This window comes from Geotrypetes seraphini, chromosome 10 (genome assembly GCF_902459505.1).
Source record: "Geotrypetes seraphini chromosome 10, aGeoSer1.1, whole genome shotgun sequence".
NCBI classification, from domain to species: Eukaryota; Metazoa; Chordata; class Amphibia; order Gymnophiona; family Dermophiidae; genus Geotrypetes; species Geotrypetes seraphini.
The window spans coordinates 145,780,686-145,797,147 of record NC_047093.1 but is presented as its reverse complement, the minus strand read 5'-3'; the positions used below and the strand labels follow the sequence as shown (position 1 = coordinate 145,797,147).

The window sequence follows — 16,462 nt, the reverse complement described above, 5'->3', positions numbered from 1 at the left end:
CGGAATCCTCCTATGCTGCTTAGCATCAAATGTAACATCTAAAGAGTCTAATTATAGTAGTGGAGGAGCTTGCTTAGCAGGCATATCTGACAGCTGACCTCGGACACAAAGTCAGATTCAAATAAGGTAAGGAAGGACCATGTGTCACTGCCACTTCCTATATTAGAGGCAGAAAAAAATTAATCTCACTTGGTCATTGGCTGGCAGAGGGGGTAAGATTTACTTTGTACATCTGCTGCTATCAGTCAGGCAAGTCCAGTTCCTTCATTCTTTAGAATTGGCCTCCTCGGGTGACTTTCTCTTCCTCTCTCTGGATCTCTGGATATTGAGCTTCTGAGACAGTTTGATCTCTTCTGGAGTTTAAGGATTGTTTTATTTCCACAAAGAACAAAGAGGTTTGCTCCAGGCAGACTCACAAGGCTTTGACTTGTTTTCACCTGCCACGCAAGCTGGCTTTTCGTGGGTACTGACCAAATTCTTTGGGAGGAGAATTAATTGTGCTGCTTTGCAGAAGAGAAAAAATAACCCGAGGCCTGCCTTTTTCCCCAAAATGGCCTCCCAGAAGGTGTGGCTTATTTGCTTGCTCCTCACATTTGTCTGTTCTTTCCATCTGTGTTTAATACCCCGGGTCCAATGCCAGCCAGCTGGCGGAGCTCACCATGATAATGATATTAATGATGATGATGATGATATAAGTAAAGATTCAAATGTTTATCATGATGATGATGATGATGATGATAATGAAAAAAACAATGAAGGCGATAAAGATACCAGTGATGGTGAAGAAAATAATGACGATGACGATGATGATGATGATGATGATGAAGAAGATGATGACAATCATAACGGCAAAGATGATGATGATGATGATGATGACGACGATGATGATGATGAAAAAGATGACAATCATAATGGCAAAGATGATGATGATGATGAAGAAGAAGATGATGAAGATGACAATCATAATGGCAAAGATGATGACGATGATGATGAAGATGATGAAGATGACAATCATAATGGCAAAGATGATGATGATGACGATGATGATGAAGAAGAAGATGATGAAGATGACAATCATGATGGCAAAGATGAGGAGGAGGAGGAAGATGACAATCACAATGGCAAAGAAGAAGATGATGATGATGATGAAGAAGAAGATGATGGCAAAAAAGATGACAAAGATGATGATGATGATAAAATTGTAAAGAGACATGAGGAGGAGGAGGATGAAGAAGAAGATGATGACAATGATGCTGATGATGCAGTTGTAACACAGCATGATGATGACAATGAAGGTAATAATTCAACTGTTTCATACTTTTAAAGAGAAATAGGGATCAGTTTCATCTAATGTCTCTACTACTCCAAGAACAGCTAGGATAAACTGCTGTTTTCTTTATTTTAGATTTATTAGCTGCCTTTTCATGAAGAGATTCATGTATCAAGAATAGAAACATAAAACTTTACTCACTCCCTGACTTATTCTCTCAGTAGTATCAAAACCTCTACTGATCACACTAGCTTCCCTGGCCTACTAACAGTTAACATTAGGTTGTAAGTTTAGTCAGGATGCTGTCTCTAGCTGCCAGCTTCTGTGTTTCCCTACACCCTCTTCTTTTAACACAATCTAGATATTTCAAACTGGAGCTATATGCTATATGCATTTATTTGAACTGGGCTGGATGATTTCTAATGGTATAAACTGGCACCTCCTGTATCTAGAGCCTAAGAGTCCTGCTGTACAAATCCCTTCCCCCTCCCACAAAAAGAGTAATAGGGTGGGAAATACCTGCAAATTAATTGAAGCTGGAAAGCATCCCAATGTACAACTTCAAAACTTAATCTAGGGCAGACGTAAAAAGGGGGAATGCACTCCATAATGACCTTCTAATTCAGATGACACTTTGAGCACACGGCAAGCAGTGAATTTGTTCCTAGTGGTTTTGTTGGCATTCACAAGATCAGAGAATAACCTCTTCACCAGCAGACCAGTAAACCAGACCTGTCAAGTGCCTGAATTGGCCTGGTACAACATTTACATCCCAAAAAACCTGCAGGACCAAATCTTTTTTAAACACAGATACATTAACTGCTGTTACTACATCCTCTGGCAATGGATTTTGAATTTAACTATTCATTGAGTAAAATATATTTCCAAGGGAAAGGTGTGGAAGGTTATCTACCTAAAAGATACCATTAGTTACAATCATGGAATTCATTTCATTCAAGGAACTGAATCCACCTCTCTACTAAGGACATAGCTTGCTACTGCAGGACAAGATTTATAAGTGTGCAGGAAGGCTGCAATATTATTGAGTATTGGGTATTTCTCCAGTCCCATTTGCATCACCAGCAGCTGTGTTTTAGCCCAGCTATTGGGCCAGCTCATGGACTGCAGCCCCTCACCACCTCCATGAATCAGTCATGTCCAAAAATGCACAATTGAAATGCAAAATCATAAATAAGAAACATGCAGGATGAATAAACTCAGCCTTATTATAAGACATTTCAGATGTTCCAGGGTGCTAGAGTCTCTCTTGTGCCATGCACAGCATCCACTGGTGACTGCCTAGACTTAGCCCCAGCTTCCTTTGATTACAGTCTCAGTCATTGAGGAGACCTACATTTGAACCTGGTGTCAGGAAATGTAAATACACTAGGCCTTAACTGATATGGTGAAAAGGACTTTAGTCTGCCCTCTGGAAAACCAGCTACAGGCAGGCACTGCTCTGCTGCAGATCTCTGCTCTCCAGAAGCCACTGTCGCCTACCTCAAGGGTCTGCTTAAACATCATTTTGCTTACATAATCAATTACTGAAGAGTGACTATGGAAGTTAAAGCTCAGAACAGGTTCTGTGCAAAGCTGAAGCCATCAGTTAACTTACTTTATTATACAAGGATTCTCTGATGTCTCTGATACGATGACCACCAGAAAATCCCCTAAAAAAACACATTCCAAGCTTCAAATTCCAGTGTCACCCTACATGAACTTGTGTAATGAACTGGATGTCACAAACAGATATCTATAGAGGTTCACTGAGCAGAGACACAATCTCATAGACGTAGATTGGAGAGAAAGGGAGATGTGTCCCATATATAGCAATTCCAGCAATTTGGAACGTGAGGATAGTGCTGGGCAGACTTTTACAGCCTTTATCCCACAAAGGACAAGATGGTTTGGATAGGCTGGAGTGAGTTTCAATGGCATCTTCTATGGTCCAGAAATATCAAAGAAAAGAGACCATTTAACTTAATAAGTAATATATAATGCATGTAACTATTAGGCAGACTAGATAAGAGCATAAGAATTGCCACTGCTGGGTCAGACCAGTGGTCCATCATGCCCAGCAGTCCACTCACGCGGCAGCCCTCTGGTCAAAGACCAGCGCCCTAACTGAGACTAGCCCTACCTGCATACGTTCCGGTTCAGCAGGAACTTGTCTAACTTTGTCTTGAATCCCTGGAGGGTATTTTCCCCTATGACAGACTCCGGAAGAACGTTCCAGTTTTCCACCACTCTCTGGGTGAAGAAGAACTTCCTTATGTTCGTACGGAATCTATCCCCTTCAGGTACTCAAGCAGTTTTCCCTCTCTGTCCCGGCAGAGAGTGCCCTCTCGTTCTCCCTACCTTGGAGAGGGTGAACAACCTGTCCTTATCTACTAAGTCTTATCCCCTTCAGTACCTTGAATGTTTCGATCATGTCCCCTCTCAATCTCCTCTGTTCGAGGGAGAAGAGGCCCAGTTTCTCTAATCTTTCACTGTACGGCAACTCCTCCAGCCTCTTAACCATCTTAGTCGCTCTTCTCTGGACCCTTTCGAGTAGTACCGTGACCTTCTTCAGATACGGCGACCAGTGCAGTACTCCAGGTGAGGGCGCACCATGGCCCAGTACAGCGGCATGAAAACCTTCTCCGATCTGTTTGTGATCCCCTTCTTTATCATTCCTAGCATTCTGTTCGCCCTTTTCGCTGCCACTGCACATTGCGCGGACGGACAGTCCAAGTCTTTATCTGCTCTCATTTACTATGTTACTATGTAAGTACAGTACCTAGTTACAATTACTTAGTTATTAGTAGCAGTACAGAAGCTTTCAGTCAACATACTAGTGCAGGGGTAGGGAACTCCGGTCCTCGAGAGCCTTATTCCAGTCGGGTTTTCAGGATTTCCCCCAATGAATATGCATTGAAAGCAGTGCATGCAAATAGATCTCATGCATATTCATTGGGGAAATCCTGAAAACCCAACTGGAATAAGGCTCTCGAGGACCGGAGTTCCCTACCCCTGCCCTATATCCAAGATTCAAGCCCTACAGGTGATTCAGAACACTGCAGCAAGAATGATTCTAGGAGCTTCCCCTTTTGATCATTTTATACCCTTGTTGAAACAACTTAATTGACTGCCAGTATTGAATCGAGTCCAGTATGTTGAGTGGTTTTTGTTGCAAATTCTGAAGAGAGATATATACCAGGCAGATGGCTGAGATACGAAACAACTAGGAGATTGTCTACTGAGAAGATGAGAGGAGTGAGATTTGCCAAAACTCAGGCGTTAACTATTTCTCTGGCTGGTCCACAGCTATGGAATGCCTTACCAGGAATACGTTAGGCTGTATTGCAGTGTGGGACAGTTTAAGAAATGACTAGAAACACTTCTTTTTGTTCAGGACTTTTCTGCCTTATGATGTTATTGGAGATAGGCAATAAGAAAATTTGGAATGAGAACTGTTGGTGGATGTTCTGTGCTGTTTGTTATATTTTAATATTATGTATTCATATTGTTGTCTGCTTAGATTTTAAGCAGAAGAGAAATTTTAAAATAAATAAATTCCTTTAGAGGTGGTAGGTGGATTCTCTGTTCTATTTTGGCCCCCTCCCTAAGTGCATAATGTAATAGGTATCCTGAACCTTCAGGGACCAAGAGGATAGGTGAACACTCAGGTAACCCAACTTCACCGGGGAAGTGAGAGTAATTGAATGAATACCCAGGTTAGTGGCATAGCCAGACCCAATATTTTGGATGGGCCTACAGTTAACTTGGATGGGCCCTTCCACACCCCACCCCCCTCCCAGTGATATTAAACAAAAAATAGTTTTTTTATAACACCCATCCAATACCCCTCCCCCTCTCTCTTCCTCACTGATGTCATAAAAAGTATACCAGGGAGGGATGGGGTTGAAAGATAGGAGGGCAGGTGCCAGGATGCTGCAGAAGAGAGAGGGGAGGGGGGACAGCAATGTGGTGCCACTGTTGGATGGGCCTGAACCAAAACTGGGTGGACCTGTGTCCACCCAAACCCACCCATAGCTATACCACTGATCAGATACCTCAAATCCCTTGGAAACAAAAGGGTACGTGAACACTCAGCTATCCTAAATGCTCAAGGGAAAAGAGAATCTATCAATTGCTCTGTTGGGGATGATGGAAGGTCTGGATCACATGTCTGTAAGGTTTGGTATTGTCGGGTCCCCCACAAGGTGAGGTGGTAGGGGTTACATGAGAGGCGCCCTTACACACGCCAGGTCCCAGGTTCAGTTCCCTCACAGAAGATTCACCAGGAGTAGAATCCAATAAGAAACACAGCCAGAGGTGATTGCATAAAGAATATATTATAGAAATAGGCTTACAGAAAAGCAATATTTATAAGCATTACAATTAAGCATTACAATTAAGTAGAGAGCAAAGCAGTTTCCCTGCCTTACAGAGTTCAGAAGCAAAGAGACAGAGAGTCTGAAGTTCTAGGGAGAGCCAGAGAGAGAGAGAAAGGGGGATGGGGTGATGGTCTAAGTTTCGGGTTCCATAGATAAAGAGAAGGATAGACAGAGAGATAGACAGAGAAAGAGAGAGCTGCATGTGTGTTGCAGAGAGGAGGCTTTTATAGCTTGGAATCTTATTCTGAATATAGAAACTATTGTATGTCCCAGTATCTTTCTGTTTAGAATTTGTAAACTGTTTGAAACAATGGTTAATTTAATTGATAAGGAAGGTGTGATACTTGCAGGCATGGTAGATGGGATTAGTCTCTGGCTTCTTTGTCCCATTCAAGCAGCCTATCTTCTTGATAAACAATCTAGTCTGGCTGGATGCTTAATGTATGTGAATTCTGTGCAGGAGCACAGAATTCTGCATCAACATTCCAGAGTCAGATAATTTCCCATAGGCCTTTGCTGACATTAGTTCTGCCAACTGAAAATGCTGATTGCTAGCAATAGCTATGTTGACAATGTCCTCAGAGAACATGGTGTAGAGTTGGAGAGGGAGGGATACAATTATGCCAAATATCTTTGCAGTGTACTTTTATCCTCTATCTTCTTTCTCGTTTCAGAGGAAGAGGAAGAAGAAGAGGAGGAGAAAGAAGAAGAGTATGAGCTGGGTTCCCTGTGTAATTATTGCTCCTTCTGTAAGGTACAGCCTATAACCTCTGAATCCTCTTGTACAGAGCCACAGACACACACCTTTAACAAATAGGAAGGGGACATAGACCCAGAAAATTATCTGTCATCATTCTGATTTATTTATTTAATTCATTTCATTTCGTCCCCAAAGGCTCAGAACGACTTACAGGTTAAAAATACATATTATATAGTTGACAGGTTACAATTTGACATAATTACAGAACAAATTTACTATACAATTTGTATCTTAACTTGATACAAACTAGGGATCTAATACAACCAAGTAGATTTTCCAGGTTACAATTTGCAGTTATCCTTGGCAGTGCATGTTTTTGCAATACAAGTTTTTAGCCTAATGTGACACATATTGAGATCTAGTACCAATATACATTTCTCTGCATTCCATTTGCTATGGACTGGTAATGACTATTACTTCTTTTCTGTGTACTTGAGCCTACTAAAAATGTGATATATAAGGGTGTAACCTGGTGTAACTATCATTGTCTTTAAACTAGGTTTTAGTAGTCAGGAATATGTCCCAGTTTTGTTTTCTGTGAGGCCTTTTAGTATGATGTCTTTGTTATTTACTGCTCTGGCTTTTATGAGGGTGATAGATATGTTTTTTTGTTGTGGGGGTGTATGAGGTTGTGGGGGCTGTGTTGGGAGGGTTATGCCCCAAACCACAACTCACATGAGTGTGACAACTTTGCAGGGCAGGAACCTGAAAGGAAATTCACAAAGAAGTGCAGGTAATCTCAGTGGTTGGGCCTCATCTTCTCTGTCTCCCTTTCACAGCACTGTGATGAGTGTGACAAGTGCCCCTGTCAGGAGAAGGACCAGAGCGAGCACTGTGAAAGCTGTGAGGTAAGATTACCTCCTCCCACCCACCAAAGTACACCTGACTACACACACCAGCTGTTAACCGCCATGTGTCCACACACCTACTGAGTCCCAAATCCACACTCCATACCATCCACTGTGCCCCAGACCTACACATGCACCGTGAATAACTCACACTCCACACCCCCACTGTGGTTAACTCAAACTCCACTGAGTCTCAAATCCACACTCCACACACCCACCATGAATAAAACACACTCCATGTACCTACCGAGCCCCAGATCCACACATCCGCTGTGAATAACAACACTCCACACATCCATGTCAATAACCCACATGCTACATACCCAATGAGCCTCAAATTCACACTTCATACACCATAAGCAGTAGAATACTTTTTTGTTTGAGGGGCCCAAAGGCTCTGCCCCAGAGCCCACCCCCATAATAGTACTAATTGTAATACAATTTTTTCCATTCATTTTTCATATACTGTATACACACAATATAATCTTTTTAACTACACATAATGGTTAACCACAAAATTAAACTACACAAAGCATACTATATGCTTATCAACATTCATTCCTACCAGAACACCTGGCCTTGGTCACACATGCAGAACACAGATAACCCCTATGCAAATACGGGACCACAAATTAAAAGTCCTAATAAACATAGAGGATGTCTAATTAGAAAATGAAGGATGTAAATTAAAGAACTAAGGCCGGTATTGGACAGACCTGCATGGTCTGTGTCCCCTATATGGTGATTTGGTGTAGGATGGGCTGGGGGCATCAATGGGATCTTCACTAATTTGGAACATGAGGATGTTACTGGCCAGACTTTATGGTAGATATCATGTAAACAGGATGATTGGATAGACTGGAGTGACCTTGGTTGGCAACTTCAGCATTTGGAACCTAGAACAATACCAAGTGGACTTTAGTCTATGACCCAAAAATATCAAAGAAGAGACAAGTTAATTTAACTATGTATTTCTAATGGGTATAACTAATGGGCAGACAGGATGGACCGTTCAGGTCTTCATCTGCCGTCATTTACTATGTTATGTCACTAATATACCAAAATCCTAAGATGCCAGACTCTACATGCAGTACAACACCAGAGAAATAGAAAGAAATTAATTTATTCCTGAACAATGAAAAAATATAAACAGCAGATATAAATTCTCAAAACTGACACATTTCAATAACTAACTTGAAAATAAAACCATATTCCCTACCAATTGTTGTCTGGTGATTTTATTTTTCTAATCATCTTTTCCCAGTTTCTGGTTGAACTTCCATCTGTCTGTGCTCTTAACTGTGTATCAAGGGCCTCTTATCCATTTGCTGTTTTCTCTCCTTCTTCACTTTCTGCCCTACATCCATCTTTCAGAAGTCTCAGGGGTATTACTAGTTGGAAAACTAGTGGAAGTCAGAAAAATGCTTAGATCCAAAAATATATATAGACTGACCTCTCATTCAGACAGGTAACCTAAACATGGATTGTGGCCAACAGATTGTAAGTCACTCAGAGACGTGAAACTCTACAAGAAGGGAACGCTCCCCCCTGGAGATGAACCAGAGCTTACCTTCCAGTCATTGCAACTGTTTCAATGCTGGTCACGCTCCATGTTAGATTTCAGAATAAATAAATAAATAAAGGTTACAATCTTGCAATCTTCTGTGTGGATACTTTTTTTCTTTTTCTTATTTCACAATCATCACTTTATGAGCTTAAAGGGTTTTAAAACTTAGCTCGACTTGGCTTATAACAAGTGGAGGGGTCTCTACGTGGCCCCGTTTCGATTCCTTCCTCAGGAGACCCGAAACATAACTTGCAGTGGTAATTAGTAGTTCAGAACTTATATGTCTTTAAACTCCGTGATGAAACTACATCTAAAAAACAAAATATGACAAAAAGCCGATGGTGAGGAGAGATATCACTATCCACCCCATCCATCTTTGGCAATAACTTTTAACATTCAACTTTCTTCCATTTTTCTGCTTTCTTCTCAAAATCTATCTAATTTTCCATGTCTTCCCTTCTATCCATATGTACCATCTCCTCCCTCTTTCTTCTCCCCTATTCCCATCCATCCATAAGAAGCATTTCTTCTTATCTCTTCCCTGCCACACCCATTGCTGTGCACCATCTCCTCCCTCTATCTCCCCTTCCTCTCCATCCCTATGCACATCTCATCCCTCTCTCTCTCCTGAAGTCAGACATCTCTGCCTTCCCCCTTTCCCCCTCTTTTGGTCTGTCATCTTTCTCCGCTCCTTCCCATAGCCTGGAATCTCTCCTCTTCCATGGTCTAACATCCCTCTCTCCTTCCCTCCCTTTTCCCGTGGTCTAACATCTCTCTTCTTCTCTCCCTGCCTTCCCAACCCCCCCAACCCATTCAGCATCTGTCCTTCCCAAATCCCTCCCAGCCCATGCAGCATCTGTCCTTCCCTCATTCCCAACCCCCTCTTTGCTGGATCCTGTGGTACGACCTCTCCCCAGTTCCCAACTCCCTCACCTGCCACCTCCCCACCACTGTAATTTAAAATCAATTTACTAAACAATTAAGTTTTAATTAATTTTCCAAAATGCATGTAAGAGAATGATAGTGAAATTAATGGTCAAATTATAGACTCCCATTTGATTGTTTTGGTAAAGAAAATGAAAGCTGAGCATATAAGTAAGAAGGAACAAAAGAAAATATGATCTTCAAGTTTCAAGTTTAGTAATTATTTGATATGCAGCCTGTTGAACCAGGCGGTTTACAACAAAATTTAAAAACACATCCCAGTTTGAATAATACCCTGGCCTGTATTGGGAGTCAATGCATTTCTGGTAGAAAATGGAAGATGATCAAATTTCTTCAGATTAAATATCAGACACACTGCAGAATTTTGGATAATTTGTAACTTTTGGAACCTGCTAAATATATACTATTGCAATAATCTAGGATACTTAATAAAAGAGATTGCACCAATAGTTGAAACGGATAAGCTTCAAAATAAGAACGAATGGTGTGTTGACTTTCTCTGTGTTTTCCTCTCTCTAGTACTGCCACTTCTGCTACATTTGCCCTGTTCTCTGTGAGACAGCCTGCAAACCAGGTGAGCTGATAGGTCACACTGATAGTGGGGACAAGAGTGGCTGTTACTGGTGTGGTCAGACCCGGTCTAGAGCAGAATGCAACAGAGCACCTTCCTTGCCCATCTCTGCAGTGGCCTTTGAGATTTGTAGTATTATACTGGAAAAAGCGCCAGTCATTTAACCCAGTGGTTCTCAACCCTGTCCTGGAGGACCACCAGGCCAATTGGGTTTTCAGGATGGCCCTAATGAATATGCATGGAGCAGATTTGCATGCCTCTCACTTCCATTATATGCAAATCTCTCTCATGCATATTCATTAGGGCTAACCTGAAAACCCGACCAGCCTGGCGGTCCTCCAGGACAGGGTTGGGAACCAGTGATTTAACCCACAATACTGGGCAGCTGCACCTACAGCTCTAAAGTCCTAGGTCCTGGCCTTCCAGCTCATACCCCACAGCACCCTGAAGGAATCAATTTCCTCTGAAGAAGCTAATCCAGCTCTCTTTTTTTAAATGGAAGGATTACAGGTGACTCTAGAGCAGGGGTCTCAAAGTCCCTCCTTGAGGGCCAAATCCAGTCGGGTTTTCAGGATTTACTTAATGAATATGCATGAGATCTATGTGCATGCACTGCTTTCAATGCATATTCATTGGGGAAATCCTGAAAACCCGACTGGAATACAGCTCTCGAGGACCGGAGTTCCCTACTCCTGCTCTAGGTCATCAGGGACAGGATGAGCCAGGCCTGGTTTTACTTCTAGTTTATTTGTTGGTAGTAAAACCAGGCTTAGCTCTCTATCTGATCTTGAGGAAAGTCATCTCCCAACACGCAGGGCAGGTGCTTCCATTAGGAAAACTAGGTGTTCACCTACATCTCCATGATCCTGGGGGCAGCGAATGACAGCTGGGAACTAATTTAAAACGTTCAATGAACCCAATTTCCAAGGGGGATCTTTGATATTTTTCTCTGATTGTTGTTTGTTTTTTCTTAGGGAGCTATATTGATGAATTTTCAGGCGCCTTGTATCAGTAAGTAACCTGGTCTCCTAAAGTTGCCATCTTACTCCAAGTCATTTGAAGAGGCTAATCCACTCCTGGTTTTACATAGTTAGGATTTTGGCTGAGGAAATCAGAGCTACAGCTTCCAGGAGGCAAGAGGGTGGAGGGAACATAACCTGGGCTGGATCAGTCTGTTCAAGTGACCTAAGGTGAAGTGCCGCTCTTTAAGCATTCTGCAGTCCTCTGTCTTTATAGTGTGGCTACTGTAGAGGGAGAATAGATTTATCCGCTTAGGTTGTTAAGCAGAATAGAAATTTTTTAAAAATAAAAGCTGGGGATATGTTCTTCTTGGAGAAATAGAGGGCAGTCCATTTATTTATCCTTTCATGTCCCCTTAGGTCAGTAGCAAACATCTTTGAGCAGAACTGAGGAGCCTGGTCAGTCCTCACTAGGTGGATCCTTTGATGGGGACAGAGAATCGGTTTTTCCCAGCCTCCTGGAAGAGGGGTTGCTGGGTGACAGACAGGACTCTTAAACTTCTACATCATAGTCCCCTACCCCTTTCTACACCATGCTACAGCCAAGCTCACCAAATGAAAGAACTGAGGAAGGACACAGATCACCCAAACCTGCCGAGTTCTCCTGTCCTGAAGGGGGACAGAGACAGTACCCAGTGTCCCTTAAGTCTCCTCTCTTTTCTGCCTCCGCTGATCTTGAGGACCACAGTGCTCAGACACAGAGACAAAGACAAAGTATACCAAAATGCCTGGATCCCAGGTTTAGCACAGAGTTGCATCCCTCAAATAAAGAATGGTGGCTGGCCCTCCTCTCTGTGCGCTGCTTTCTGTGGGTTCCAGAGGGGTGAGGGGCTGTCTGCATTAAACATGGCCAGGAGGACCACAGAGAAGACCATGCCCTCTCTTGAGCTCTCTTGCACCTGTCATTGGTAATGATTGGCAATGCCTGTTCTCAAACCCCCCTGCAAATTACTTCCACTTCCCTCTCCTTTACTATCTCAGTCTGCACTAATGACCAATGGCCAGCAGGTGGCAGTAGGAACTATCTATTCTTATTCCTGCAGGACCAGACAGTCGGTTCTGAGCCTGCTAACCCCAGGTTGGCACAGGGCGGAGAAGAAGGACCCAAAGTTATGCAAAAATGCAAGTTCTAACATGTAAAGAGGAGAAGAAACTCATGGATTGCCCAAGGTGCCAACCTGCCTCTGGGATCCCACAGTTCATTACAGGGAACCCCAGAAGTATACCCAGAGCCAACCCCACATATATTGATATCCACAATGAATACTGATAAACAAATATGACACATTAGCATTTCCCCATCCCCCCGAGGCAGCTACCTCTGTTATAAGGACATACCGCCTCCCAAAAGCACCCTTGATAAGGATATATCTCTCCCCAGACCTCCTTATATAAGGTTATTTTGGGGGGAGGGGGGGTCCAGGAATCCCTGTTATACGAGCATCCTTCTATTATAAAGCATGCTTTATGTTAGATCGTTTCAAGGCCTATGTTTCTAAGGTATTGGACTGCACAGATCCCAACCGAGAGTGGTCATTGCAATGGCTCATCTGCATATGTGCTGCTGCTGGAGACTATAGAAGGGACAAAAATCCTCATATAGTATGAATTACACTGGATCCCAGCCTGTGTCTAAGTCTCAGAGGCGTGTCAGGTCTCACCCCCCTCCCATTCCCTCTCTCTGACATATTTTCAGTACCATCTTCCACCTCTGCTTCTAATAAAAGAATGAAACATTAACCAAGTGCCATTCCCCGCCCTCCCCTCTCCTGGGGCACATTACAAGCCTGGCTGCCCCTGAACACTGAGACCCACTGTAATGGGGCGTGAAATGAGGGACACGGACAATATGGACACCTGCTGCTTTTTAAGGAGGGAGTCGTCTGGGAGGGGGCGACTGTGGAGGGGAAGGGCGAGGGGGGGCGTCAAGAGGGGTGGCATCCAGATGGTGGCAAAGGCTGTTAAAACAATCAGATCTGCAAACCCCACCCACCATGCATAAAACTTCCCTGTTTATCCATCCTGAATGCGAGAAGGAAAGGAGCAGCCGCTTAACCACTACTCAGCTAGTGGGAATGGAAGGTCAGGACGGAGCAGGTGGTAGGAAACCATCCAAGTTGTTAAAATAGCTGAGGAGTGTGAGCAGTTGCAGAAGTGTAAAGTGACGGGCGTAGGGGAAAAATAACCCAAACTGCAGGATTCTAAGTTAGGAATTCATCACTGTTGACATTTTCAGCCCAATGTGGCACAACTGCAAAAAAAACCCCACAGATAGAAATGTTAGAGATTCTCCAAAAAGGGCAATGCTGAGAATAACATTGTGCCTCCATTTAGGACCCTGGTACATCCGCACTTTGAGTACTGTGAGCAGTTCTGGTCACCCTGCCTCAAAAAGGAGATGGCACAACTAGAAAAAGTTCAAAGAGTGACAAACATGATAAAGGAGACAGAGCCCTTCCGGACGAAGAGAAGCTAAAGAGGTCAGGGCTCCTCAGCTTGGAGAAAAGGCCATGACCAAGGAGGAGTATGAGGGAAGCACCTAAAATCTTGAGTGGGGTGCAAATGAACTATTGAGAAACAGATCTGCCTTTTGCAATCTGCTGGGCCCTTGTGACCCAGACTGGCCGCTGTGGGAGAGGGGATGCTAGGCTCTGTGGGTCTCGTTCCAACTCTGCAGGACTGTTCTGATGTTCGGCTGCCCCCTCACACCCTTGTAAACCACCAAGAAAGTATGTCAAACACTGAATAAACTTGAACGTTCAAGAAGTCCAAAGAAGCTTCCAGATTCAAGTATGAGCTAAAGGAATAGTGGTGGGGGGAGATAGGATTGTATTATATTTTCCATTTAATTATTCACTTTCCAAACTTGAGCACAGGGGCCAGTTACATTCAGATACAGCATCTAAGACCCTTCACCAGAGTGCTTACAATATAACTTTTATGGCTTAGATTTGTTTATGACCACAGAAACTGTCCGTGAGAGAAGCAGGATTTGAATGGGTTTACCAACTCCCTTCTCTAAGCCTAGACTACTTAAGTTTTCATGGAGTTGGGAAGGGAGGGGGCAGGGTTGGTGGAAGCTGGTTCTACCCTTTCCTATAGTATGAGATGCAGTCATTAATACTTACAATCTGTTTTCTACAGACTGATGACCCCAAACTTCTCTGATCAGCAGAGAGGGACATCAGACACAACAGGGCACCTGCTGCGGGAAGTGGGGGGGGGGGGGGGCTGCCACTGAAACTTGCCTTCATTGCATAGGGGACAGTCATCCTCCCCCTGCATAAGTTACTAATTTGTAGGCCTTTATTCAGGCCGAGATAAAGGACCCCCCTCCCTCACACACACACAGAAATACATCCCTGCTTCAAGTTCAGTGGCCTGAGATAATGTTTAAAAGGAAAGGGGCGGTGGGGTCTGGCCATTAGATTTTCATGAGTGCAACCCTCATTCCTCCTACAATGGGGTGCAATACATTCATTGAGGTGGAGGCGGACTTAAAGGTCCAGATCCCATGTGTTTGCACATATGTCCATGTAAAAATGGACTGGGTTCTGCCTCGTGTCCTGTCTGAGCTATAAATCAGATAGAGATAAGGATCCCAAGACATCCATTCACCCATCTTACAGTCTCAGCCTTCCCTGATACCCAAACCCTTTTTACCACTCTGCTGAAATTTTCTCTCTCGTGTACCTTTCACACTGCAAAAATATGAGCAGAGCTGTACGGATCATCAGCTGAATCCAATACCCCCATTCACACACACACACACAGTCTCAGTAATTCCATGCTCAATGTGAATACAGCACAGACAGCTGAAGAACAGATATTCATCAAAGCTCTATACAGGCATCACTGTACAGACAGTTGGTCTTCATCAGAGCCCCGTGAAAGCATCACACTGATACATGTAAAATAAGAATATTTCACAGAAAGCTGAAAAGCAGATCTCAATCAAAGCTCCATGCACATACCACACTGATAAAGCATGAACACAGCGCAAACAACTGTAGAGCAGATCTCTATCAGAGTCCATGGGAATAAAGCACAAATGATGAGGTGGAGGGAGGCAGTGTTTGTTACCAGTGTTGGACAAGTTTCTTTGTAAAAATAATATATTAAAGTTACTAGCTACTGCAAGGAGAAAGTAATATATTACAGTTACTAGCAGAGTGACAGAAACAAGTTACTGTGAAAATAATATATTGCTTTTAGTTACTTTTTAATTCTTGGATATAAACAGTTGTTTCAAAATAAGAACATAAGAATTGTCGCTGCTGGGTCAGACCAGTGGTCCTTCGTGCCCAGCAGTGCTCACACAATGGCCCTTAGGTCAAAGACCAGTGCCCTGACTGAGACGAGCCTTACCTGCGGACATAAACAGTTGGAAATCCATTATCAAGGAAAACTTCCAAATGAAAAGGCCCTGATTCTGTAAGTGTCATCTGTCACGTGTCAATCACCGACAGGCACTGCTTCCAGAATCACAGCTCCCGAGGACCCTAGGCGCAGGAAATGTAGGCCAGGTAACAGGGCCTACATTTCTGGCGCCCAGGATACTTCCTGAATCACGGCCAGCAGCACATAGTGATGCCGAAGTATGGAGCTGCCCCCTAACCACACTCACTTCGAGGCTTCTCTGTCACAATGTGCCACTAGGGTCCTGGAGGTTATTTGTTTTCTTAAACAAGTGTTTCATTGGGTTTTAATGGCATGACCAATTATTGCGACACTTAATCCCAATTAAACCAATTAAGTTAGGTGGCGGTGACTGTTGTAGAATCTGGTCCAAAATGCTCAAGTCCTCAAATATAGGGATCCAATACAATTAGAGAGAGATTTTAAATCAAATCAGGAAAAATACATGTATATTTTCTACGATAAAGTTCATGATGATATCACAGTTTAAATCAACAACTCATTGAACATGATTTTGATTCTTTGCTAGCATTGACTCCATCACTCTCAGGCTTGTGGCTTACTGGACTCGCATTTAACAGAAATGTGGTTATCTTTCTTGTTATGTTACCCAGATTTTCTGTTCTACCTTTACCTATTCAGTTCAAGGACAGATTACAAATTAAGGGCTCTTTTTACTTGGCT

The 16,462-nt window shown here is 43.1% G+C and overlaps 1 protein-coding gene across 1 annotated transcript; it reads left to right on the top strand.

Moving 5' to 3' along the window:
- Window positions 1-214: 214 nt before the first annotated feature.
- LOC117367712 (sarcoplasmic reticulum histidine-rich calcium-binding protein-like) lies at window positions 215-12,144 on the top strand. The gene is made up of 6 exons (XM_033960537.1): window positions 215-1,295; window positions 6,324-6,403; window positions 7,189-7,257; window positions 10,289-10,343; window positions 11,315-11,351; window positions 11,720-12,144. Exons 1-6 carry the CDS (start codon window positions 551-553, stop codon window positions 11,748-11,750), a joined length of 1,017 nt encoding a protein of 338 aa, XP_033816428.1. The 5' UTR covers window positions 215-550; the 3' UTR covers window positions 11,751-12,144.
- The last annotated feature ends 4,318 nt before the right edge of the window (window positions 12,145-16,462 follow it).